We start from the raw sequence: 26,830 nt of genomic DNA, 5'->3' as shown, positions 1-26,830 counted from the left end.
AAATAATTAAACTAATGTAAAATAAATAAATAATAATATATGAAACACTTGAACCTTGGAGTGGTATTGCAAAAACCTTTATTAAAAGTATAACACCTCACCTTATTGCCTCTACTGATGGCAGGAGGGCTAGTAGGTCTGGGCTGCCCAGAGGATCGGAATACGATCCAACAGGGAAATGCTGCTAGCATTCTTGCCACCATTCCACACGGTCATGATTTGTACGGTAACTATTTTTTTTTTGTATTTAGTTAAATTTTTAATTTTAATGATTCTTATGTAAAAAAAAGTTTACATCAACTAATAGGAGTTACTCAAAGATTAACCTTATTATGAAACGGTAGCGAAATATTAAAATTACCCGGTACAATTTTATTACAATACAAAAAATAAATAAATAGAAAAGGCAGCTTAACTGCGATGCAGTCAACGATAATGCAATATGTCTGTTTTTGTCAGAAATAATACCTACATTATTTCGTTATCCAAACTTTGAGTCTACAATTAAATGGGTATTTAAATATTTGTTAAGAATAATTGTAATAATGAAAGCATTAAATATATTATTTCTTTATATATGTATTTACGAAAATAAAGAAACGTGAATTTGCTAAGCAAATGAAATTAATATTTTGGTATTTAATAATTCAACTAATATCTATCTTCAGTACTGCGAAATTGTAAGCTATACAATTGACTATTTTCACACTAGAGATGCAGGTGAAAATTAATCTATGTGCTATTCCAGATTAGAATCTATCTCTGTCGCAATTAGGTTCAGATTCGGTCAGCCGTTCTGATGTGATTGAAAAACAAACAGCCACCCATCCAGACTTTCACATTTAAAATATTAGTAACAGTGAGATATCACATCGCAATCAACATAAACATGCCAATTTTTGAACCGTTAACGAGTCAGTTATTATTCCAGTATTTATTTATTTATCAACAACAACAATATTATCGCCTTAAACATAAATATTTTGTAATATTAATTACACCGATTTACTTAACTTATATATCAAAATGTTCATATTGTTTGGTAATATAAATATAATGACTTTATCCAAGTCTGGATAGGTATCACTCTCCTATCCCGCCCATATTATACCACTAATCAACAATATTGTTGTGTTCTGATTTGAAAGGTCAGCGGCACAACGGGCTTAATGTCTTAGGTACCAAGGCTTATGGCGCATAGGCGACGTAAGGATTAGTTAATATTTCCCACCCTACCAATACCTATGAGCGGTAATAACCACTTACCATCAGGTAGTTACGAGGAACACAACATACAGGTGGTCGATCTGTTAGTATGCCTCTCTTGAATTAATTGAAAAATATATTTCTATATGTAAATATATATGTTTTAATTGTTTGAACAATTTTAACAAAACTTATTTTATAAAATAAGAAATATTTATATATTATACCTATATAAATCTCTGTAGTTGTACTCGCGAAGGCAAATATGAAGGACGCCAAGATCTTGCTGGTGCAGGAAATAATGCCCACCACGGTGTCGTCCAACTTCATGAAATCGCTGAAGATACTGATGGAGAACAATGTGCCTGGCAAAGAGATTACATCATTTACAATAATATTCTATAACAAAAACTGCATGAAATATTGTATGATAAAATAATTTAAGATTAAATACAAAGAACTGGATATTAAAATTATATTTTAATAACATTTTTTTATATTTAATCGAAAATCGAATAACATTTTATTTTACCAATATCTTTGGCAATAAATATGTTAAATTTTCTAATACGTAGCCATTTATTACCTGATTAGTATACAGCCCAGGTAGGCTTTGTTCGCGACTATCTAGATGTTACCAATTATTCTAACAATCAACAAAACTTTATATTGCTGAGTAATCCAGTGTAATATAAAGGCACAAAGGACACCAAGATCCCACTAGTTTACATTACATTGACGGCGAACAATTTAGTTATATATTTAAATAGACTTACCTACTAAATTGGTAATAATGCTGTATGTACAAAACATGCTGAACTGAACTTCGTCCCAATTAAATCTATACCGCATGAAGAGATATAACACATTCATTTCGCCTGTAAAAATGACGAATGTTAAAATTATAAATAAACGACGTAACTGTAATCAATGAAATACAAAATTAAGATTTTCATGTAAATTATGGTCTCCAAACAATAGGCGCACTTTCTATTATATCACTCTCAATCCAACGCAACAGTAGAGAGTTCAGGTTTCAGCGACTTAACAGGAGTGCACGGGAATGGTACTGAGAATTTTTTGACAGAAAAAATCTAACAACATTTAAGTGGTCCAACCCTAGATAGGCCTTGGTAAGACTTTGTGCAAGCTCCTCTGGGTAGTATCGAAAAAATCGTGCAATTATTTTTCTTTGAAAGCTCTGTTATACATTGCAGTATATTCTTGGTAATAAAGCTTCCTAAAAGCCCGTCTATACCCACCTAAGTTACCAAACAGCAATACATAGTATTATTGTGTTCCAGTGTAACTACAGGCACAAGGGATACAACATATTAGTTTCCAAGGTTGGTGGCACATTGGTGATATAAGGAATTATTAATTAATTAATTTTAATGTCACCATCGCTCATACACTTCCATATACCAGACTACCACTATATTAAATATCATAACATTTGGTCCCGTGATTTAGTCTTGAACAAACTGACAAATAAATTTAGTTCCGCATTACTTTAAAGATAGTTTATAGAAACTCTTCTTCTTTATCAATAAATAAATCAGTGGACTTTTTAATTCGCTTCGCATTCAAAATAAGAATAACAAGGACAAAATAATTTATATGATAATAGTTAAAAAAATTGTAATAAAGTAGAGGAAGTCATGACTTCATTGGCTTAACCATATAATGAGTCAGTAAACAGTGGTTCACATCAGAATTCTCATATTTCTGGACATCCTACTGCTATAATGGGGTACTTAAGATGTTACTAAATACTTCCTTCAATAAGTTTTCTGTAGTTAAAATTAGAAGTAGATTCACAATAAGTCTTCTACGCTAAAGCGGCTTGACTGATTTCGATGAAATATGTTTTTTTAACTATAGAGTCACTTGGATAGTTCATAATTATAATTGGTCCCGATATATGGTGCTCTTAAGTTGATGTCCAAAAAATGCACCCAATAAGTCACTTTTACCACCACAACTTTACCACTTTCCGACCAAGGCTTCGCTCGCATGTATGGACCGTACCCCCATGGTGACTTTGGCTCATGCACGTTTAAACGATAAAATGTGTCTAAGTAAGTAATCTATGTGTTATTCCAGACTATAATCAATCTCTGTACCGAATTTCATTCAGTTCCGTTCAGCCGTTCTGGCGTGATTAAGTAATAAACATCCATCCTACCCAACTTTCGCATTTATAATATTATTAAGATTCATGACTAATTAATCTTAAATTGGTTAAATAATATATTTACTCATACGAAATCGGACGGTCAGCTAGTGTCTTTAGGCCAGTCACGTCATCTAAAGATTTCCAATTATAAAAATATTTAAAATTCGAATAATATTAGAACACGGAACAAAATATGATTAATACGTGAATTAATCCGGTATGTAATAGTAGTTTACTAAAATACAAATCTAGAAGCGAATCACCGGAAGTGTTTGGTAAGCCAACTAGATTTGTTGAATTTATGTATTTAGAGATCATGTTCTTCGTATTGTGAGAATATTAACACAAATTGATAGAATTTTCATCAATTGTTAGTAAGTAAAAGGCCGTAAAATTCCCACAGCTGGACAGCTATTCCCTTGAAGGTAAGGTTAACTTAAGCTTACTACACGTGGTAATATGATAATTTCACATACGTGCAGTATTCCTTACGCCGCGACCACGGAATATAGTATAATCTTAAATTAAGCATATGTGTACAAATTTGAACCCACAAGCTTTACTTAAGTTTAGAAGCGATGCCAGGGTCACGTATTTTATGTACGGGGCTATTTCGGTTCATGTGTTCAATTGGTTTTGGAACTTGCTTGAGTTGATTTAAACTTTACTTATACATAAGTATGAACTCGTAGCAATAACATCCGTACTTATCTCTACTAATATTATAAATGCAAAAGTAACCCTGTCTGTTACTCTTTCGAGAAGTAAAGTGGCTCCTTTTTTATTTCTAAAACCTGACGACAAACCCTTGAAATGCGAACGAAGCAGCGAGCAACACTAGTTATCAATAAAAGAAAATGTTCGCTTCTTTTAAGTAATTTAAAATTAAATTATTTTCAAAACATTTTATTGCTGTGTTCCGAATTGGACGCTGAGTGACTCGCCATTTTAGATCTTGTAATTGACAAACACAAACGGTGTTAAGAGTGTTTTATATTTCTGACTTATACTATTATGATATATTTTTTTAAACTCAAATTCCTTGATTAAGAACAAGTCCAAATACACGACAGTTAATCAGTAAACATGAATCGTATATGATGCACGGGATAGGGAAAGGGTGAATTTGCCTTTATTACCAAATTTATCCTCATGTTCCATTTTAGGTATTACTGAAACTGTATTGGTATGATTTTGGTATCGAAATTCAGTAGAACATTTTGATACGATATTTTAATTTGAATAAAGAATAATTATTTAAATACATATTTGCGTAATTAAGAGTCTAAAAAGACTTCTTTACAAGCACCTCGGTCGCTAAGACTCAAATTAAGCATTCAATCGGGAGTTTCATCACGGCTGGTAGTTTACATTTAGCTTAGAGGGGAGCATAGACAACGATACGACGTGGAAACGATACAATTCTTGTTTCATTGGATTTTTTTATATTATTTAATAATATAAACTAGTTGTCCATTCCGACTTCGTACAGGTAAAATAAAAATTATATTTATTTATTTATTTTTTAAATCTCGATCGCAGCACCACCTACAGAGTCCAATCTAGACCATCCAGAAACCTAGAATATACCTATAAATAGTCTATGTCTATGTTTGAATAAGCATTTTCAAAGATCTATAAATTCGATTCGAAAAAAAAAATGCTTCGGACAACCATATATTGAGAAATTACGAAACACGGTACCGGATCATTATTCTTAATAGAGGAATCACGCAAAACACTAAGTCATATATAACATTTTACAGCTTTTCTTATAAATGTTGTTTAACACGTTGACAGTCCCTGCATCACATATGATACAAATTTATCTTTCACCATACGTCCTTGCATCACATCTGATGCAAGTAGGCCTACAGACTCTACACCGTTTATTGGCGAGGACGTCTGAGTTAGGGAAATAAATATTATTAGGACGTCTAGAATAGATATTAAGAAAAGTAAAACACCAATGAACCAACACATTTTTTTTACTGAATGAAAATATTGCTAAGACAAAAAATCAATGAAATTCGTTAAAGCATGGGATACAAAATGGCTTATTACATTGCTTACACTCTGTGTGTACCTGAGGTGATTTCTTCTAAGCTTCTTTTGTGGTGCTGCCAGCATCCTTCAATTTCTTGTAGCAACTAAGACAACGTTTTCTTGCAATTTTACCATTAGCTATTCTAGGTATATTGGTAATTTTATGCGATGAAGCCATTAGAGATCTTGATGGCCCTGTAGCGGGTACAGCTAATGCTCCAATTGTCAATATTTTTTTTATTATGTATTCATGGCCAGCTAATAATCTAAATTTTTTGGTTGGATTTAATTCATTGTGAAGGATGATGGCGTTCACAACTCCAATAGACAAAATATCTGCTGCTATCTTTTTGTACCAAATACATGTCTTTCGCACAGAAGAATTGTAGCTTGCTAATTGATCCGCTAGATCAATTCCTTTTTTGCCATTATTGTACGTAAGCACCATCTTTGGTTTCATAATAGGTCGAAAACCTCCAGATAGCTGCATTTCATGATTGTGGCATGTAGATAACATGAAAATATCACGTTTGTCGTGCCATTTGAGGCACGTCATGCAGTCATTTTGTTGACCGGCGACTTCACCCTTTTTCAATGGTTGGTGTACCACCTCATAAGGAAGCCCTCGCCTTATTTTTCTGACAGTTCCACAAAAATCAGTTTTCTGGTTTTTAAGAAATCTAGCTAAAGGTACACTGGTATAATAATTAGCATCACTTAACGGTCGGGAACTCATTTTTGCTACCTATTTTGTGCAACAATAGATCTGCGATGCTCGATTAATTATGATTAACGTTTATAATTATTTTTATGCAAATACCGCAAGAAAACTAAAACAATTAGTTATATGAATACCCACATTTTTTGCTTCGACGTTCCCTGCATCATATGTGATACACTAAAATTAAGGACGAGACGTCCTTGTATCACATGTGATACATGCTGAAAATAACTGTAATGTTACAGTGACGGAGATTTCAAGTATAAATTTATTAAATGTGAAGTATTTCCAACTACCTTTAATAAAAAAACCGCAGGACGCCACGTGAAGGTTGTTGGATTTGGCCTGGACAGTCAACGTGTTAAGGGCTGATAAATAAAACAATGCTGTGTCCCTTTTTTTCGAATATTAAAATAATGATGGCGGAAAGAGATAAATCGATGTTTGACTAAACATCTGCTAATCAAAGTTTATAAGGCCGCTTAATATATTAACGTTACGATATATTAGAATTAGTTCATATTTGACGAATTGTGATTTTGAGATTGTGATTCGTGGATTTAAGAGTATTTTCAACGTATTCTCGTAGACATCATTTGTACAAACTATTTTTAATTTTGTTTTGCATTTTAAGTTAATTCAAATCCTCATTTTGTTATAAGAATACATTAAAAGCACTTAATAAAATAATAATTGAATAGTATGCCTTTTCATTTTTAAGCTAGGTATTACGTTTAAATGAAAGAGCCAAAATATTTAATTGTAATGGTTCTTTTAAATTTGATTGTAACGTGTCTTTGTCTTATATTTCTAGCGTCTCACTTCTGCGTTGAATTGCACGCGTTTTTTTTATTATCTCTCTTTTTCTTTTATACTTAAAACGGTTAACACAATGTCATATTATAAACTTTTTTTATATATATACACAGTAAACTTTAATACGTGATTTATCTTACCATGTAAAGGTCCAAATATTACACAGACGACAACTATTAATAAAGACACACGAAGTCTTCTCCGACGTGGACCACTTCTGAATGCAACCGTTAAAGTCTCTCGCACGTGTCGAGCGTCGAAGAAGGAGCAGACCCATCCTCGACAACCCACCGGCTGCTCCTGTAAAATAGCACGTTTTCAAACTATTTCAAAAAATGTAAAAGTTTTTATGCATCAGAATACTTTTTGGCGTATATTCAGCGATATTTTTTACCACTTGTACGACTTTAATATTATAACAGTATTAGTTCCTATATAAATTTGGTTAAGATCTGATAATGGATCTAATTCGTTGAATAATTATAAATCTTTTATATCAGCAAATAAATTTGCGCAATATCTGAGCGACTAATTATTAACTACGATAACCAACTTTGATGATTTTATAATCATCAAAAAAATGTTTGTGTTAGAAAAGAGGCACTTCAAGGGTAATTTAATATAATTTTCATCGCGATCTTACGATGGCATCAATGACATGACATGACAAAATTATGCGGATTTAGTTTTTTAAATTTATTATTAGTCAAGAACAATTAATTATTAAAAAATAAATAAAAAAATAGTAACAACACAACAGTAAGTCTAAAGCAGGTTTAGGAGCCGGTATTCCAAAAATCTCAGGGTTTGGAATTGAGCCTGACAGTGTACAGAGTACAGAGTCACTGAAGTTTACTTCTATAATAATAATTTCAATTTCCAAAATCTCTATACTTTGTCCAATTGCAGACATATTCAATTGTTGAAGAAATGTACCCAGAGCCCGTAATAAAGTCTGACAAATTTTTTAAACATAACTCAATTTTATTTGTTTAATCGAGAACTTTTTTTTCTAATATAGTTTTTAATCCTATATAAAATAGTTTCGGCTATGGATAATTATTCTCTGGGCTGACTGACTGATTCCATCAAAATAATGGTGACCATGTTCTGGAAATAATATTATCTGGTGATAAAGTTACATATTTTTATAATAAAGGAAGGCAGATGCCCTATTGAATCACCCAATTCAACCTTTAACCCAAATTATGGCAAAACAAACTATTGTTGTTTGGTGGTGTAATAATTATTAGGTATTCCAAAACTTTCATAAATTCCTATTAACAATAAACATTTTAATTTTACATAGTATTTTAAAACAACAATGATTTTTATTAAGTAAGTATTTATTTAATAAGTAATAATATACTATACTAAGTTTAACCATAAAATGTCAAACGTTACTCTAATGGCAGTTAAAATATCAAATGGTATAATTATTATATCTATTCCATTAAAACACAAATGTGAAATGAGAGCCAAGTTCAATATTATGACATAGGCCTTGGTTGTTGACTTCAACGACAAAAGAAGTGAGATCTAAATGGGTGCCAAGTTCAATGGTCAGTCCTGAAATTTATTTATAACTACATAAAATATAGTTTCTTCTTATAACTTAGAGGAATATATTGTAGCCTAAGGACACAGCAACGGACCCTGACAAATAAAAAGAGCTAATGTAATCGAAACTAAATCTCTTGCGAGCTGAAACTAATCGTCTGTAAAGTATAGTAAATTATTACAACAATAATATTCTGAATGAATCTCGATTGCGATGACCAGTCTTATAGCCAGATATATCTGCTTATATTAAGTACGAATACTATACAGAGATTTGATAATGCAAGTATGCACAGACACATCTAACTAGTCTTATCTATTTGTACACCTAGACTCAGGATCTGTTGGGCTATTCTGTAACAAGAAACTCGAATCTCACCGCAGAACACGAGTGTGAAATTTGCCATTGACTAAAATAATTATAAAATTTAGAGGATACACGTATCAAAATGACGTGTCACTATAAGTCAGCTGTCAACATTTACACTTCACGAGTGAGAAACGAAGTGATTTACAGAATCGCACTGCTGGATTCTCTAGATAAGCTAGTTACTAGGTCAACATATAATTATTATGATAACGTAACGGTAGGGGAGTATTAATTCGATTAAGATACCTATTGTCTTTATTTTATTTTTTTTTAAATTGGAATTTGGTCTACAACACCAAACCGATCACTTTGATAATAATCAAATATATGCTTAATCAAGTTCATTATATTCAACACATAGCTATTAGAAATAATTTCATAAATTTAAGATGAATATTAGCAAACTTAAGTAAATAAAAACTTCTACTAAGAACGCCATATTTCGTCTTATTCTCGTTTAATTAATCATTCTAAATTATACTCTGTCAAAATTGGCGATAACGAGTTTGTTTATAAGAAGGTTCCAATTTCAAATTGTCGAAATCGAAGCCATGAAATCATTTATCATTCACACCTACACACATAAAATGCATAATTGAAAAAACTATCGATCGTCACTACATATCAAACGGTTCTCGTTTGAATGGCTTTTGAATCAGATGATAACAGACGTTGCAAAATCCAGCAAAAAGCACCGTATCTATTTTTCATTGAAACCGAAAAATAAATCATTCGTACAGCATCCGCGGCAAACGGAATAAATTGACAGTCGTATCGCGATAGATCAGTGGCATTACAAATGCAGACACCTATCTGAGCCTCGTGAAAACCACTGATTGCGTTACGATGCTCCCCTTCGTTCGAATTTGCGTAGTGGCACAGAGCAATTTATCACTTAGACGTAGGACCGGGCTCCATCGAATGATGAACGGCCTCAAACTGTACCTTAGTCTACAGTAACCCTACACTTCCGATTAAATTGGTTCTGATACCGTCTCAACTTTGTTTAAGTACCTCTTCTTAAACTTGCCAACTTTTCTAGTAGAAATATTTAAGGATTTAATTTTTAATACAAAGTATCCAGTTGCAAAATCTTTTTAATTTTCACAAATGATTTTCCTAATTATAAAAATCTAAATCATGTTAAATATCAATTACTTACTCTGTGCCTCTCTTGAGGTATCACTGGATCCTTGAGACGGATGTATCCATAAATTAGGCTGGTTAAATACAAGCAGTTGGATATAAGAAAGATGCCATAGTAACCGATTTGTTGCAATAATATTCCACTTAACGACATCCCAATCGGTATTCCTAAGGACATGCACAAATTAGCAACCCCTACTCGGAATGTTCTCATTTCTTTCGTTGTCACGTCACCAATGTAACTGAATACACCAACGCAAACAGTAATCCATCCACCTGTTAGCGACGGAAACAAATCTGAGAGGGCCGTGACCTCCAACGGCAATTCATAGAAGAAATATGTGTTTAGTATGAAACTTGTACAACACAGTACCTCTCCAACGATTGGCAAAAGTATACAAGCTTTTCTTTTACCTGTCTTATCGCTCCACGATCCAACAAAAAGAACTAAAATACATGGAAATGCTGTTTGTACAATATTTTTCCAAGCTTGCACTGACGCTGTTAATTTTTGCACTTCCGACTCTTCCATTGTATAATTTTCCGTTTGCCGTCGATTTAAAGCTGAACAAATTTCATCACTGTAGCCCAAATTAACTCTACATGCCTTTTCCAAATTTAAGTTCTGTACAGCCAACCCCGAAAATACATTGGACATAATATAACAAGCAATAATCGGTTCGACTGTAATATTGGACCGGATCTGCATTAGTTTTTCTTTGACACTCATTCGCTTCTTCGATTCCTTAACGCTCACCTCCGCCCCTTTCTCCACCGATACACTTATTCCGTTCATGATCACAACTATCTGGGTGTAGTTTCTAAGCCAATCCACTCAAAATAATGAAATTTAAACCGACAGGATTTGTATTTCTCATTTTGTCGAATTACGTCTGGTTAATGAAATACATAATTTTGTTAAGCAATGGATCGTGGTTTCATTGCAGCGCGCCTTCCATGGCTTCCCAAAAAAACTTTCAACTCCCTCAGGGTACTTCCACGTGTTTTTAGACGACGCTGTAGCACGACTGAGAGAAGACAGACTCGATAATCTTCTTGTCTTAAGTAGATTGAACGGATACGCGTTCGAGTGGTTCTATTTACCAATTTGTTGGTGTAGTGTCGCTTCAGAGCGACAGTGTTCGCGGTACTGTGTGGACGGAGCGTCACAACCTTGCTCTGTGCTACCATTTATCCCATTAGACCATTGCCTGTCATTATTGTGAAATAGTGGGTACTGTCATTAGTGCACGGTCAAGGTACGCTTTATGTGGGCGGGATATATTAATGCTGTTCGTGAGATGTTTTAAATCACTGCTATTAATTAAAATAAAATAGGTCGTCGTTTAAAGTCTCAATATTATTCAACTGAAAAGAATAAATATAATATTAGTCAATGAACTCGATCTGGCAATCATTCTACTTACCCCTACTAATGAAGTATTTTTTTACTTTGAGATTTTATTATTTACTGTTACACCGTACAATGATTAAAACTGTATGATTAAGTCTCATTCTTGTTAGTAAACTTTCTGATGCAAAATAATAACAATAATTAATTGGAGCAGAAAGAAACAATATATAGGTTAGGAGGTTACAAAATAAGCATAACTAAGTACTCTATTTACCGATGTGTTATTCTTTATGGATTATTTATATAACCTATGTCAAATATATGACATATCTTACGATTATTTTGTTTCCAAGCTTACAATAACTATTGTAATAAAACACTTTCTCTTTTATAACTGATGTCCTTTATTTGCGGTATTTGATACAATTTTATCTCGTTGATTTACGTCACCATTAAAAATGTATAAAAAATCATAGGCGCCGCTTTTTGTTTTCATGCAAATGGCTTCGTTTTATTACGTGGATACATGAATGGGTTTGAATAAATGGTTTCATATAGGTGAACAGTTTAATATCTCGAAATTTTCACAACGAAAAATAAATCGTGGACAATGGAATCGGCGTACGGTGGAAAAGGCTTGAGAGTTAAATTTGACTCTATTTTCATGTACAATAAGAACCAGTGGTGTATGAAATCAACGATTTTGCAATAACTGGATCCGAAATTTAAATACTGATTTATTTTGAAGTTACGTCATTGATATACAAACATAAATTATGAAGACACCCCAATTAAATATTAAAGTTTCGAAGTGACACTATAATTATGATTTATCATTCAGGTTATTTAATGTACAATTTACCTATGCTTACGTAATTATAAGATTTAGTTAATATAATAATAAAAGAAATATAATTAATTTCTTAAAAAGCCTGCAAAGAACCACTGGATGGCTGAGGCCTCCTCTCCATTTGAGGAGAAGAATTTTAGCTTATTTCACGACACTCCTAAGTGGGTTGGAGGATACATGTGTGACAGAATTTCATTTAAATACATGATATATATATGCAGGTTTCCTCTCGATGCCTTTACGTAATTAATTATAATTTAATAATAGTATAATATTTTATTAATAAAAATCTATATTTTTATTTATTTTACGGCATAATAATATATTGTATTTCTCTAATTGTAAAATATTTCGGTAACCATCAATTTTGATATTTAACATCTGCAAGTACAATATAAAATTGTAGCAACTTTGAAATTATTGGAATACTTTTTTATTATTATTTCGTAATAACTGAAATGCATTATTAAAAATTGTTACCTGCCTAATTTGTGTAAAATGGAAAAGAGCAATCAATTCATATAAACAATACCTCTTTATTAGCCCAATACGGCATTCGAACCCAGGATCTCGTCAACTTTATAAGCTTACTAGACTAACGAGACAGTCAAAAATATATAAAGAAGTATATATAGATATATATATATATTAGAACCGAACAAAACCTATTTAAATAATTCTTAATCTATAATTTTCTTTTAATACTAATCTGAACTTCGTTCTCAACAAGCAGACAGACGAGCAAATACATTCATTTGTATTGATAGCTGTCAGTATCTATCGGAAAAAATTACGACTGTAAAAAAATGTATTCCAAGGTCAATGCGCTGGCAATCACTGACCTAAGATAAAATGTCCCTTGTGCCTGTAATTACAGTAGCTTATTCCGTTTATTCACGCGGCAAACCTTCCGGTTTCACGCCGCAATACGCCTGTTAACGGTTAGGATCACAAACGATTACATACCGTTAGTTTTCAAAAGTTAATATATGTACATGCTATAATATAGAATGCGATCGCATCGCAATGCGACATTATAAATACGAAAGTAATTATAATGAATGATGATAATGAGAAATGATTATAATGAAATTCACTAGATCGCGATTATGCAAACTGGATCTATTAACAGTAATTAATAAAACACTTAGATAATTATATTATAGCTCTCTAACATCATATATCGAAAACAAATTAGTTTATCAATTAAATTAATAAATTCAATCAATTATATTATGTTTATTTAAACCTAAAGAACTCATTACTTAACAAAGATTATCAACAATATTGTATAGATCTACTTACTATGACGACGCGCCCCTCCTCGTTATAATATTAGTGTGTATGCGTGTGTGTGGGAGAGTGTGTGTGTGGGTGACGCTCGTGCTTACAAGATATTTTAGTATGCGTGAGACGATAAAGAGTATAGACAGCAAAACAATACAGATTAGTTGATTTTTTGTTAAATTAATTTTATCAAAAATTATTTTATGACTTGTATTGTCTATCACACGCTCTTCAACTAATTTTATAATTAAGTTATTATTTTGATTAATATTTCTGGAAAATGTCATCATATTGAGGACTTTAAAAAAAATATTTTTTGAAATATTCTTATGTGAAATACTTTTTCAATTTTAATATATTCATTAATTATTCAGAATCATTGAATTATCAATTGTGATGCTTGCAGGTTCCTTGTCAGATAACGCTTTATCATAAAAATATATATTTTAATTAAATAAATGCCAAGCTAAAATTAGTTATTAAAATAAAGAGCAAAGTTGAACAACAAAAGAGGATTTTTCAACTTATTTTTTGTTTTTTTTTATGCGTTTATCTGATTTTATTTTATTTTATTCATCATAAGCTGATGTTATGCAGCACAGCTTCGTCATTCAAACTGTTTCGTTTTTTTTTTTTAATTAAATGATTTTCTTTGTTTTTCAATCTTGTAATACTCACACTAAACTTATTTAGAAACTATCTACACTTGTTTCATTAATAAAAGTCTTATCAAGTTTAATCACAATTTATCTTACTTTTTCAACATCTGATCTAATAATGCCCCCACCGCACACGTAGAATCGTTTAAACACTGTCAATTGGGTTCGGTTAGTTACCAGCAAGTTTTGTGCCGTGTCTCACTAAATCGCCCGCACGTGATCCCGCTGGTTTATTGGTCTTATCTATTTACCTGCCGTGCGGTAATTTTACGACACTTTCTGAAACTCGACAGTATTAAATTCGATGCAATATATCGGCTCCTGAAAAAGACCTAGAATATTTATTCCTTGTGTGTTCGAAATGACGAATATTACTCATGGCGAATTCACTTCCTGTTAGGGTCATTGACATGGATTCAGGATGAGCATGAGATTTATGAGATTTTTTTAATAGTTTATTGCATTTGTTCTAATAATATTAATCTATATATAAATTTAAATTAATGTTAGTGTATGAGTTTGAGATCAATAAACTTGGATACCGCTTGGCCAATCACCACAAAAAATGGAACATATGTGGTTTTTTTCTGAAGTATTTTATATTACACAATACACTTCATTCGATCACGCTTCTAGATGACGAGCATATCTGCTTATATAACGCTTAACCAAGAAAAAGGGAATACATGTAGGTAATTAGAATTAAAATGCTAAAATATTTTATACTCCTCTTTAATAAAGCGAATGACTTTCTTTGCTTTTGCAAGCCTTTATTTCGTTAACACAATTGAGCTATCCGTGGACGCCTCATTCGTTATCAAATACAGACAATACATTTTTATATACACAAGAAAAAAAAACCAGACCTGACACGTCAACATCTAGATTTTGTTAGTGTAATAAATATACTGTGAAGTAGTTACATTAAACATGTTCGTAATTCAAAATATTGAATTACGAACATGAGTGACGATTTCACAATTTAAATCATTTAAGCCCAAAATCATCAAATACAAAATTGCACTTTTAATAATAGGTAATTACGATATGCTTAATGAGAAATGTATACACATCAACAATAAAACCATATCCCCAAAGATTATAAATATTTCTTAAATTTAAAATTCAATTAACACCAATCAAAATTATTTTCTACGACATAAAATTAGTGGAATAAAATAAATTAACTACCAGATTGCAATTGAATTATAAAATTTATCATTTTATAATATAACAATAACCTAAATTAGAAAAATAGGCCGTACCGCCCACTGACATACACATCAATTTGATATCATAATCATTGGATTCCTTCTAGTAAGCCATGTTGCTAATGCCTTAGATATGTACTGCCATTTGAAGTATAATGATAAGTTTTGGTCACACAATATCCAAATCCTGAATTGTTAGATAAATGTACTCTGGTCCAAGAAGGGATTGTAAAATATATGAGTCACAACGAAATATATTATACTGTAAGGAGTATTCATGCATCGTCATTAACCACCCGACGAAAACTAACTCAGAAGTAACGTGACATTTGCTTGTCATCGGTTGTATGGTACGGACGATGGTGACCACCAGTGATGGTCGTGATTAAGGTCAAGTGAGCCATTTTGATTTTTCTTGATGTTACTTTTTCCTGTGGCAACACTAGCTAAATGTCATAAAAAACTCGCAATAAATTAATATTATTTTTTTTATAAAAAATAATTGTAATTAATTTTGATTATATATTTATATCAAGATATTAATGTACTATATAAAAAATATAATAATATACTGAGTGTCGTGCGTTAATGTGCAGTGTTTCCTTGTGTTAACGTCAGCTGACATTACGCAGGTAACGAACTCAATTTTAAAAAGTTTTCTTGTTCAACTTCTTGTTATCCCTCTAACTCACTATAGAAACCCTATTTAACAATTTTTGAGTCAAATATTACAGTAACTGTTTGATCACACCGCCGCCGTCTATATTTTTTTATCAAACAACTTTTGTTTTTATTACACATGATGACTCGTAGTACCAAGGCGCGTCAGGCGGAGGAACAACTCCAGCTGACGCTCCAGGAACTAAAAGCATCTAGGACACAGTGTGATCTACTGTTAAAAGAAAGGGATAATAATGAATAAGAATTCTTGCAAATTCTTAATAAAAACAATACATTAAAATCTGAGCTTTCGCAATTTCATTTACGATATGTAGAAATGGAAGAACAAAGAAATAATTTGCAACAAATAGTCAGTGGGTTTGATAATTGCAGAGATGAGTATGAGCAAGCTCTCATGCTCACCAATGAGTTAAAAGTTAAATTACATAAGGCCCAACAATATATATCAGAATTAGAAAACAATAACCTCAACCTGAAGGCCTCTCAAACCCAGTGTCTATATGATGAACTGGTTGGATATACAGCCACATTAGTGTCCCTGCTCACCAGTAACAATTACATTTCAACAATTGATTTGACTGGTGATGACATGGGTTCTTCCAGTCTAGTATTAAGTAAAAATTAATTCAAGAAATATATTATAATTAATAGATATATTAAGAAAACATGAAAATTAATAAAATCTAGAAATAATTGCCTTAATTATGAAAAAATCTGTAAGGAAAGAAATACACTCAGATTAAAAATGATTGAGTATAATAAGAATGTGAAAGATATGAGACAAGGTTATGAGGCTGATGTGAATGCTCTTCAGGCTGAGATATCATATTTAAAAACCTCATTAGACACCGTATCAAAAAAAAATATGAAATGTCCCAAAAGGAAATTTCTGGTCATATCGCTACCATGAACGATCTACTAGACTTAAGTTAATATAATTCGGAGCGTTTTGACTCTCTCATAAAACACTATGCGTGTGATTGTCAGGGCGCTTCTGACTCTGGGGATCGTTCGGGGCTATGTACTGGTATGGTGCCTCCATCTCAGTCAACAGCTCATATCAGCGCCATACTAACCAAAACACATCATGTCCCTACCAAAAAATGTACTAAAATTTATAGTGATGGAATGGGAAGAGATATGGGTGTTTTGCTCAATGACATGTGTAAGGGACAATTAGTAACAAATTATTGTATGCCAGGTGCAAGTTATGCACATTTAATGAATAGTATTTTGAATTGTACTCATTGTCCTTCTACTACACTAATTATATTAGTTGGGAGAAGTGGACATGTGAACAAAAAAATTCTTGATAATTATTACTCTAAATTATTAAATTTAAATGTAGAAAGAATATTAATGTTCACATTTCCTTATATTAAAGAAATGCCACAGGAAAATGCAATTAGGTTTAAATTAAATAATATGTTACATATCATGACAAATAGTAATTATGTATCAAAAAATGACATCAATAATAAAATGGAATTAATTGATATCAATAATATAATTAATAATAATTCATGTTTATTGACATGTGATAGGTGTCATCTATCAAATTTTTATAAGACACAGATAGCAAGCACGCTATCATATTTTATTGTTACAAAATCAACCAACTGTTTGGTTGACCAGACAACTGCTTCTATTGAGCAGTATAATAATACAAGACCATATATTTTGGAACATGTTCCAAGTAATTTAAATTAAATTCTAAGACAATAGAGGTAGTCTCTGGCACCAATAGTATAGATATCATAGAAGAAAATAGCTAATAATAAAATTGTAAACCTGGTGCACCAAAATATTCAAGTATTGGAAAATGTTTTATTGAAATTATCTGAATCTAATAAAAAAAATATCGTTTGTGGAGATTTTAATATAAATTTACTGCATAATACAACCACAAGTATTAGATTCAGATCATTGTTGAGTTCATATAATCTGGTAAATCTGTTCTTAGAACCAACTAGAATAACAGATTCCACAGCAACTTGCATAGATACCATATTCCACAAAATAAAATTATTATTAATAAACTAAATTCAGATCATTGTGGACAACAAGCTTTATTTAATTTCCATGTTAAAAAATTAAGCAATTCCGATAAAATTATGTTTGTTCCTTTGACCACAAGTCGTATTGAGAAGTTTAGAAGTAATATTATGGTCAATCTCCCACACCTATCTTTTAGTGATAATCCCAATGTCTTGTATAATAATCTATTTAAATTAATTAGAAACAAGTTTAATGCAATATTCACTTCTAAAACAGTTAATACAAAAAACTTTTTAAAATTCAATGATTGGGCTACTATTGGAATTCATAAAAGTAGGCAACGTATGTACGAGCTTTATAATGAAAGGACGTACAATCACAGTGCCACTTTTGCCACCTATGTAAGTAACTATTCAAAATTTATTTAGAAAAGTGTGCTTTTTGGCAAAGTCTTTAACTATAAAAAATAGAATTAAGAATGCACATGACAAAATAAAAATGACTTGGAAAATTATTAATTGTGAAACTGGTAGAGGTGGCAGTCGGAGGTCCGAATTGAACTTAAGTTATAATAATAAAGTCATAAATAGTGAACGGGAAGTTGCGTCAGTTTTTGAACAATTTTTTGCTGACATACCAGTTTCTACAACTAAGTTACTTATTTCTTCTCCAGCAGTTGCCGAATCATTGATGAAAGAAAATGTACGAGAATGCAAATCAAAATTTAATTTTACCCCTGTAAACACCAATGACATAATTTGTACATTTAAGTCATTAGACATTAAGAAAACTGCTGATTTATGGGGTATTTCTGTAAAGGTTATTAATTCAATTATTGATGTGATTGCACCTTATCTTGCAATAATAATCAATGATTGTGTTCAACGTGGTGTATTTCCTGACCTGATGAAACATAGTAAAGTTATTCCAATATTTAAATCTGGTGGCTCTTCAGATCCTAACAACTATAGGCCAATCTCAATACTACCAACCCTCAGCAAAATATTTGATAAAATTGTTCTAAATCAATTATTAGCATATTTCAATAGATACAATCTGCTTCATAGAAAACAATTTGAATTTACGAGGGTTCGCTCGACTACCGACGCAGGTATCGAACTTATAAGAAATATCTATGAAGCCTGTAAGAGGGCCAGGATGCCTTAGGGATTTTCTGCGACTAATCCAAAGCCTTTGATTGTGTTCAACATGAAACTCTGGTCAGGAAACTATATCACTATGGAATTAGAGAATGTGCACTCGACCTTCTGACTTCTTATCTAAACAATAGAATTCAGAGGGTTGACGTTAAAGGGACAAGGTCTCCTGGGGTCTCAGTTGGTATGGGGGTCCCACAAGGATCAATTCTTGGACATTTTCTATTCCTCATATACATAAATGACTTGCCCTTTCTTGTTGGGAACAAACATGATATAGTATTGTTTGCTGATGATACCTCTTTGGTTTTTAAAATTAATAGGAAACAGGTACAGTATGACGATTTAAACTATGTTATGTCTGATATAGTACACTGGTTTAGCGTAAATAATCTTAGGCTGAATAATAAAAAAACTAAAATTGTAAAATTTAGCACACCAAACGTGCAAATTGTAAAACCCGATGTACTTATCAATGGGGAATCGATGGATCCAGTTGAAACAACTGAATTTCTTGACCTTACTCTTGATGCCAAGTTACAGTGGCTCCCCCATATAAACGGTTTGGCGGGTAGACTGAGTTCTGCGGTATTTGCGGTCAAAAAAATTAGATTATTTACCGATATTGATACGGCTCGCCTAGTTTATTTCAGTTACTTTCACAGTATAATGTCCTACGGTATTATGCTTTGGGGTAACGCAACTGCTATCCATACTATATTTGTGCTGCAGAAGAGGGCTATTCGCGCAATCTATAACCTAGGAGCCAAGGATTCATTAAGGTATAAATTTAAAGAAATTAAGATATTAACAGTTGCTTCTCAATATATATTCTGTCAGTAACTCTTTTGTGGGGCAATGTATACGCTTCTACAACAGGATCCCAGAAAGCGTTCAAAATGCTTCTGTTGCCAAATTTAAAAAAATTGTTAAGGAACGCTTGTGTGCGAAAGGTAAAAAATAGATAAAAAAAAAATAGTGAGTTTATGTTTGATAGCACACCTTGAGAATGAAACGATCGCCTCCTGGCTGTTTCTATTCATATACAATTATGTATGTAATTAATTTGACAAATAAAAAAAAAGACCCGCTGAGTTTCTTTTGCCGGTTCTTCTCAGGTCAGGGTGTTCCTTTTTCCGAACCTGTGGTACGGTTTAATTTGACCATCAATAAGTAAGTTTAATGCTTCTATGTTGAATAAAGGAAGTTTGAGTTTATTGAAGTTTGCAGTATTTATTTGTGATATCTTTTGTGTGTTACCACGCTTCTGGTTGCTAAAATACATATAATCTATAAATATTTAACTAAAAATTAAAATTTACTTTATTCGAGTAGGCTTTTACAAGCACTTTTGAGTCGTAATTTTACAAAACTATATTAAGTGAAGCTACCACCGTTTCAGAATGTATATTCTATCGAGAAGAACCGGCAAGAAACTCGAGTAGTTACTCATATCTAACATTTATATTATGCTGTATGTTTCCCGATATATCATCTTATATCATCTTCAGGAAGTAGTAAGAAATTTTGGAGTTATAATCCAAGTTAATGGGTCGATCGGCAGTAAGGTCCAATATTTGTAATCGGAGCACGTTCGTCTCTCGCATAGACAGTCGCAACGTAAAAAGCAATCACGATTGAGCTATTAACAAAAATAACGCTACTATTGGTAAAAAAATCATTTAAAGTAACTAATAAATGTAAGGCGGGAGGCATTGCTCTACAAAGAAACATTTCCCCTTTTGAAAAAAATGTTGGGGTCTTTTGCTGTTCGAATGCGGATTAGTGGAAACATATGTAGAATTTCATCCGACAGACACAGGTTTCCTCACGATCTTTACCTTCCAGCGATCACGAAGTGAAATTCATTTGAGCTCGTGATCTGAAATCAAATTCTCGCATTTATAATTATTGGACTATTTCGCTAATAATGATATAGATGTAATCTAAAATGCATTGTTATTAAAGCCTTTTTGTAATAATAACATTTGCTTGATCTAATAACGTTACATATTGCTAAAATGGTGGATTCGAAACCTAAATATATCTATGGAATTTATTACGAGTTTTAATTAAGCAAAACATTGCGCAACATGGTGACTTCAATGTTATGAAAATTCAGGGGAACATTTTTTTAACTTTTAATAATTTTAAAACCTCATGTTAAAATAAAATCGTTAATGATCTAATGTTTTTTTTCTTTGATGTTATAATAATAGTTTTTGTACGTAAAGTATGCAATTGGAAAAAACATTTTTTTTAAATATCTCCTCCATTTTCTGTATAAAAAAACAAGGTAGCAAGCCTTAAATGTAAGTTTAGACGTCCTCTACTCTAGATGAGAATATTTAAGCTTATTTCAGCATGGTGCTCCATATTTCCTTTCACAGACGAGCACAAAATTAATTATAAACACAAATCAACCACATGAATTCAGAGGTGCTTGCCCAGTTTTGAAACGCAATTTTTGATGAAGATTATATATATGTATATTAGATTCAATCTATTATAAGTTATATTTTAACTTTATTTTTATTACTTCTTTTGAAGGACCGAAGACGTTATATAGTGAATTCAGCAAAATAAATTTACCTAATCGAAACGGGGAGTATTTGTATTATTCTAAATCGTTTTCAAGATTTTAGAAGACTACATTGTCTTTGATATTACATTTAAATACGATTTAATAATTAATTTAGCGTTCACATTCTTCAAATACATATTTATTATTTTTGCTGGTGCACAACAATATCAAATCGCTTATTAATAATAACACGATCTAATTTGTAAGGCTATAAATAAGCTCCGAGCGATTGCTATTAATTTCTTCACAGGCGCTCATTCCGAGCCTGCCCAACCACCCGTAATAATTCTATAACCTGCAATTAATTGGGTGATTGAGTACTCAAGTGTTCTCAATCAGTAAGTTGACGATAAAAGAGGACTACGAGTACTCTCAATACATTATCATACACTAATTTTCTTTTGAAGGTACCTATGTACCTAATATTTACTTTTAGGCACAACTAAAAAGGAATTAGGTCTTTAAATCGTAAAACCCTAAGGTAGTCCATAACTCAATTTAATTAGTATTGTTAAGATTTTATTTAAAACGTAGAGACACATTTTTTGAAGTTAGAGTAATTTTTATTTTTATAATTAACTTATGTTATTTAATATTTGAACACCGATAAATAGGACGTTTGTTTTTTTTAAATCGTAGACAAAAACCAAAAAAATTAAACGAACAGAAAAACTTTTAAAAGAAGCATTAAACAAGCTAACGAGTGTTTAAAAGTAACTAATTACCATTCAAAACCAATACGACTTTCGACTAAGATGAGTAACTTTTAAGCAGATACTAACTTTTAATCGCGAGTATTTAAAAAAAAAGATATAGAAACCACAAATAATGCAATAATATTAAATTATCTTTAATAATTAGCATCCCGACAATTACTACCTACAGTCTTTAGGGGTCGTAAAAAACGAGACTGGAACTCTACCCCTGCGGTAGTATGGTTAAGAGTTCTCAAAATATCAGTTTTACGATGATCTGTGCCTTTACTGCGCGCATAGAACCTTAATTAATACTAGTTTTAGAAATGAACATGGTCGATACTTTTTCGAACAACTTTGTTTCTTTATACGTAGGCACCTAAAATCAGTATTAAATGAAATTTCCAATTACTACATTTCCCCTTCCCCACTAATAAAAAATATCATTCGAAAAAAATAGAAACTAAATCTAGAGAATCAAATTATGATCAATTTTAGTTATTATGATTTTTCTCGAAATTGAAATCTGGCGGCTAAAGTAGGGGTCGAGTTTGACCTTCATGTTGAATTTAGACTCCCACTGACTGATTAAAGATTGATGCAATAATTGTCGGGATGGCAATTAATGCAATTTTAAACTCTAACCCGACCGGTCTATTTAAACTAATATCACGTATGAAGTGAATATGTAAGTTTGAGTACAAGTCACTAGCTTAAATCAGTTTGCTACAAGGTTATATACAACACATTTGTCGGTGTGTCCATCACAAGGTCCGGCTCGTAAAGCATGTTTATGGTCTACCAAATTGAAGTTGCTTCCCTTTCCGTCCCGAGACTTAATAGGTAGTCATAGACTCGCTGTATTGAACAATCAACCGTAAATGCTAACACTATCTACGCCACATGCGGTCTAAAGGACCCACTTTATTCACAAATAAAAGGCACAAAATATTCCTGTGATAAAACACGTATCTGTAAAATATGACTATTTTTAGTATTACTCAAATGACGTATGATTTACACAATATAAACATGAAATCGTCTAACACAAGGTTCGGGTCGTAAAGAATGTTTACGGTCTGCGAAATTGTAGTTGTTGCCCTTTCTGTCCCAGTGTTAATAGTCGCTCAAAGAGTTTGCTGTATTGAACAATCAACTGACAATATTAACACTTTTGCTGCAACTGATGGTACGAAATACCTAAGACTAGTAACTTATTTTATAAATGTATTTTAATATATCTAGTTTAATAAAAACGATCTATCGTATGTTACTTAAATAGTTTTTGAACGAATAACTGTATATTTACGATAATTTACATTCGTGATGTACAGTATACATAAAAAAATACCTTATAACCAAGAATATATCAAACATAAGAATTGTTAGTGCCATAATTACCAACATTAATATATATATTGGTAATATATATAGTATATAATATAATATATATTGTAATGTACCTTATTTACTTTAAATAAGTTTAACTATCATTCTTACGAGCGGACAGCTCTGTCGGAAAGTCCGGCAAAAAAATAGAAAAAGTATAATATATAAAATGGAAAACATAATAAAACCTTATTCAAAACATTTTATACGAACAGATTTAATTAATAATTCAAATTCAATTCAAAAATACTGGCGACAAAACGGAAGCAACTTAATTAAAACTCTCAACGCCGCATGTGTGGCAAATTCGACAGCTGAAGTAAATAAGTTTGTGATGATGTCGCATTTAGAAAATATCTCATTTCGGTTTAACAGCGTGAACTGGAATACAAAGATTATTTTATATTTATATTTGGAATTATAACAAAAAGGTTTTGTGTTATGGAATTATTGGGCTGTACATTTATTGCAACGAGTAGGTTATGTTTCGTATAAGTTTTACAGAAATATGTTTGAAGCAATTTTCTAATTAATTGTTATTTTTCTGAGCTATATAATATCTGATTATATTATAATTGTGTATAGTTATTTTCACTTCTGTGAAGGTAGTTTAGTTTGTAGTTATATATACGTTCAATATGTGCGGTTCGTATCGGTCGAATTGCTTCAAACATATTTAAAGAAGTGTCCTATGAGCGTTACCTGTTAGAAATAAATATAACTGAGTTTAGTTTATTTATGCCGATTTTAGGTCCAAACTCAAATAACTGAGATTTAATGGTCTTAAATTGCAGAATAAGATCCAAACCCCTTCTCCTGTAGATGTCAAGAGGCCTTTTCCCAGTAGAGGGACATTTAGGCTGTTGCTTGATTTATTTTTAACCTTCAATTATGGATATCAGTTAATAGCAGTTTGTATAAATTTATACCAATTTAATCAATATTTGTAAAATTACATTATCGTTTTCCACGAAAACTGTTGTACACGTGAAATGGATGAAGGCGGGAATTATAATTACATCTGCCTGATGTATTACATCCCTATTATGTATGCGACGGCGTGCTCTGCACTACTGAATGATACAGAAATTGTGTCTATTTTGGAATAACAATAGACAAAATTTGTAAAAGTCAAATATTGCACAACGCTTATCGATATCTATATATATCTATATATATTATAACGAATATCTTTTTCAAACAGACGTCTTTGTTTGTGTTTGTGATGAAAAATTTACGAAAAGTTTTGGGTTCAAGCCCAGGGTCGACCCAATTAATAGCTATTGCATTTTTCCGTCTAGAAATATTCTGTAGAAGTCCAGAGTTTGGAAGTTGGCAGCGTTATGCACGTTATGTATTTCCACTCATACTTGGACTCAATATCTGTTAAATGGCATCCATAACCGTAATGAATGCTTGTTAGGAAGGGTTTTTATAATAAGGTATATCATATTACGTTCACATTTCTTTAGTGTTCATCTCGTGCTCGACGGTGAAGGAAAATATCGTGAGAAAATCCACATGTGAACATATCCCACCCCTATTGGAGCAGCGTGGAATAAGCTTCAAACCTTCTTCTCAAAGAGAAAAGAAGCTGTAGCCAAGCAGTGAGAAACGAAACGTAGAATGTGGTACATATTTTTTTATCACATAAAATAAAATATGAAAATACCATAATTATTTTAGGGTTAATATTTTGAATTTTGCTAATCAAGTGATTTAAGGAGTAATATACTCTTATGTCTATAGAGTTTCCCGAACGGAATTACTTGTTTGCGTATTATAGTAACTTGCGTTTATAGCAAAACTTATACACGATTCAGAAACCAATTAATGGTTAGAACGTCCTTGAACCATAGATTAATTGATCTACATTTATGAAATCATTTAGTATTATTTCGAGCAATGTTGCGTTCCAAATTTAAATATTATTAGTTACAATAATTATTAGTGTAAATGTGATGATTTGAACGTTTACGTATTAAGGAGTTAGTTTGAAGTTTGTTTTTCCACGCAATTCTAATATCAGTTGTTTTTTATTGGTATTTATTATCAGGAATGTTATGGATATGTAATATCGAATCTGGATATGGATACGGATATATGAATAATATTTTACCGTTTGTAGATAGGGTTACGGATAGGAAATATTTCGAATTATCCGATTGTTTTGGCTAGTTTCAGATACGAATGTTAGATTAAGAAGAGAAAATAATTAAGTAACAGTTTGCCTTTATTAGTATACCATTAACTATTATTAGGTATAATCACAGAAACACAAATTGCCTTTGCCAAAAATAAATTATCTTTAAGTATAACACTATGCGAAAACAAAATTATAATAAACAATTTCCGATAACCGATAATTACAGTTATCCACCACACCAACCCGCATTAGAGCTGTGTAGGTTGAGAAGCTCCAAACTTTCTTCTCAGAAGGAGCGCAGGTCTTAGCATAGCTATTCTTCTTGACTTGCGATATATTATTATGAAAAGATGAAAGGAAGGCTCTAATTCTACTATGCTGCACAAATGCGGATTAGTGAATACGCATATGTCAAATGTATATCATATACAAGTTTCCTCGCTTTCCTTCAACGCCGAGCACGAGATAAATACAAATTAAGTACTCGAAAATCAGATTCAGATGCTGTTGTATATTACACTCAAATTCAACATTGACATTGATTGATTCAGCCCATTGACTCAAAACAATCTTATCCCTTTATTTTCTTTAAATAACAATACTTTAGTGTCTTTTTTCATTTAGGTGGCCTACCAACTGGAGTCTTCTAAATGGGCCATCTGATAGTAAGTAGTCAACGCCAATGTAAGAATTGGCACTATAACACATGTTAAGCATTCATTAAATCGCCAACTTAAATGCTAGTTTTCTTTTTTATAGGAGCGTCATTGAACTC

At 31.8% G+C, this 26,830-nt stretch overlaps 1 protein-coding gene across 1 annotated transcript in view; it reads right to left on the bottom strand.

Moving 5' to 3' along the window:
• LOC113393449 (proton-coupled folate transporter-like) overlaps positions 1-11,194 on the bottom strand; it is a 35,466-nt gene extending 24,272 nt beyond the window's left edge. The window contains exons 1-4 of the mRNA XM_026630336.2: positions 10,061-11,194; positions 7,109-7,268; positions 1,983-2,084; positions 1,434-1,571 (exon numbers count right to left, since the gene is read on the bottom strand). Coding sequence (XP_026486121.1) covers positions 1,434-1,571; positions 1,983-2,084; positions 7,109-7,268; positions 10,061-10,840 — 1,180 coding nt within the window. The 5' untranslated portion in view covers positions 10,841-11,194. The remainder of the gene's footprint in view (positions 1-1,433; positions 1,572-1,982; positions 2,085-7,108; positions 7,269-10,060) is intronic.
• Between the last annotated feature and the right edge of the window lie 15,636 nt (positions 11,195-26,830).

The sequence above is a fragment of the Vanessa tameamea genome, chromosome 6, assembly GCF_037043105.1.
Source record: "Vanessa tameamea isolate UH-Manoa-2023 chromosome 6, ilVanTame1 primary haplotype, whole genome shotgun sequence".
Classification (NCBI taxonomy): Eukaryota; Metazoa; Arthropoda; class Insecta; order Lepidoptera; family Nymphalidae; genus Vanessa; species Vanessa tameamea.
The sequence above is the reverse complement of the archived record's forward strand: the minus strand, read 5'-3'. Positions and strand labels throughout refer to the sequence as shown.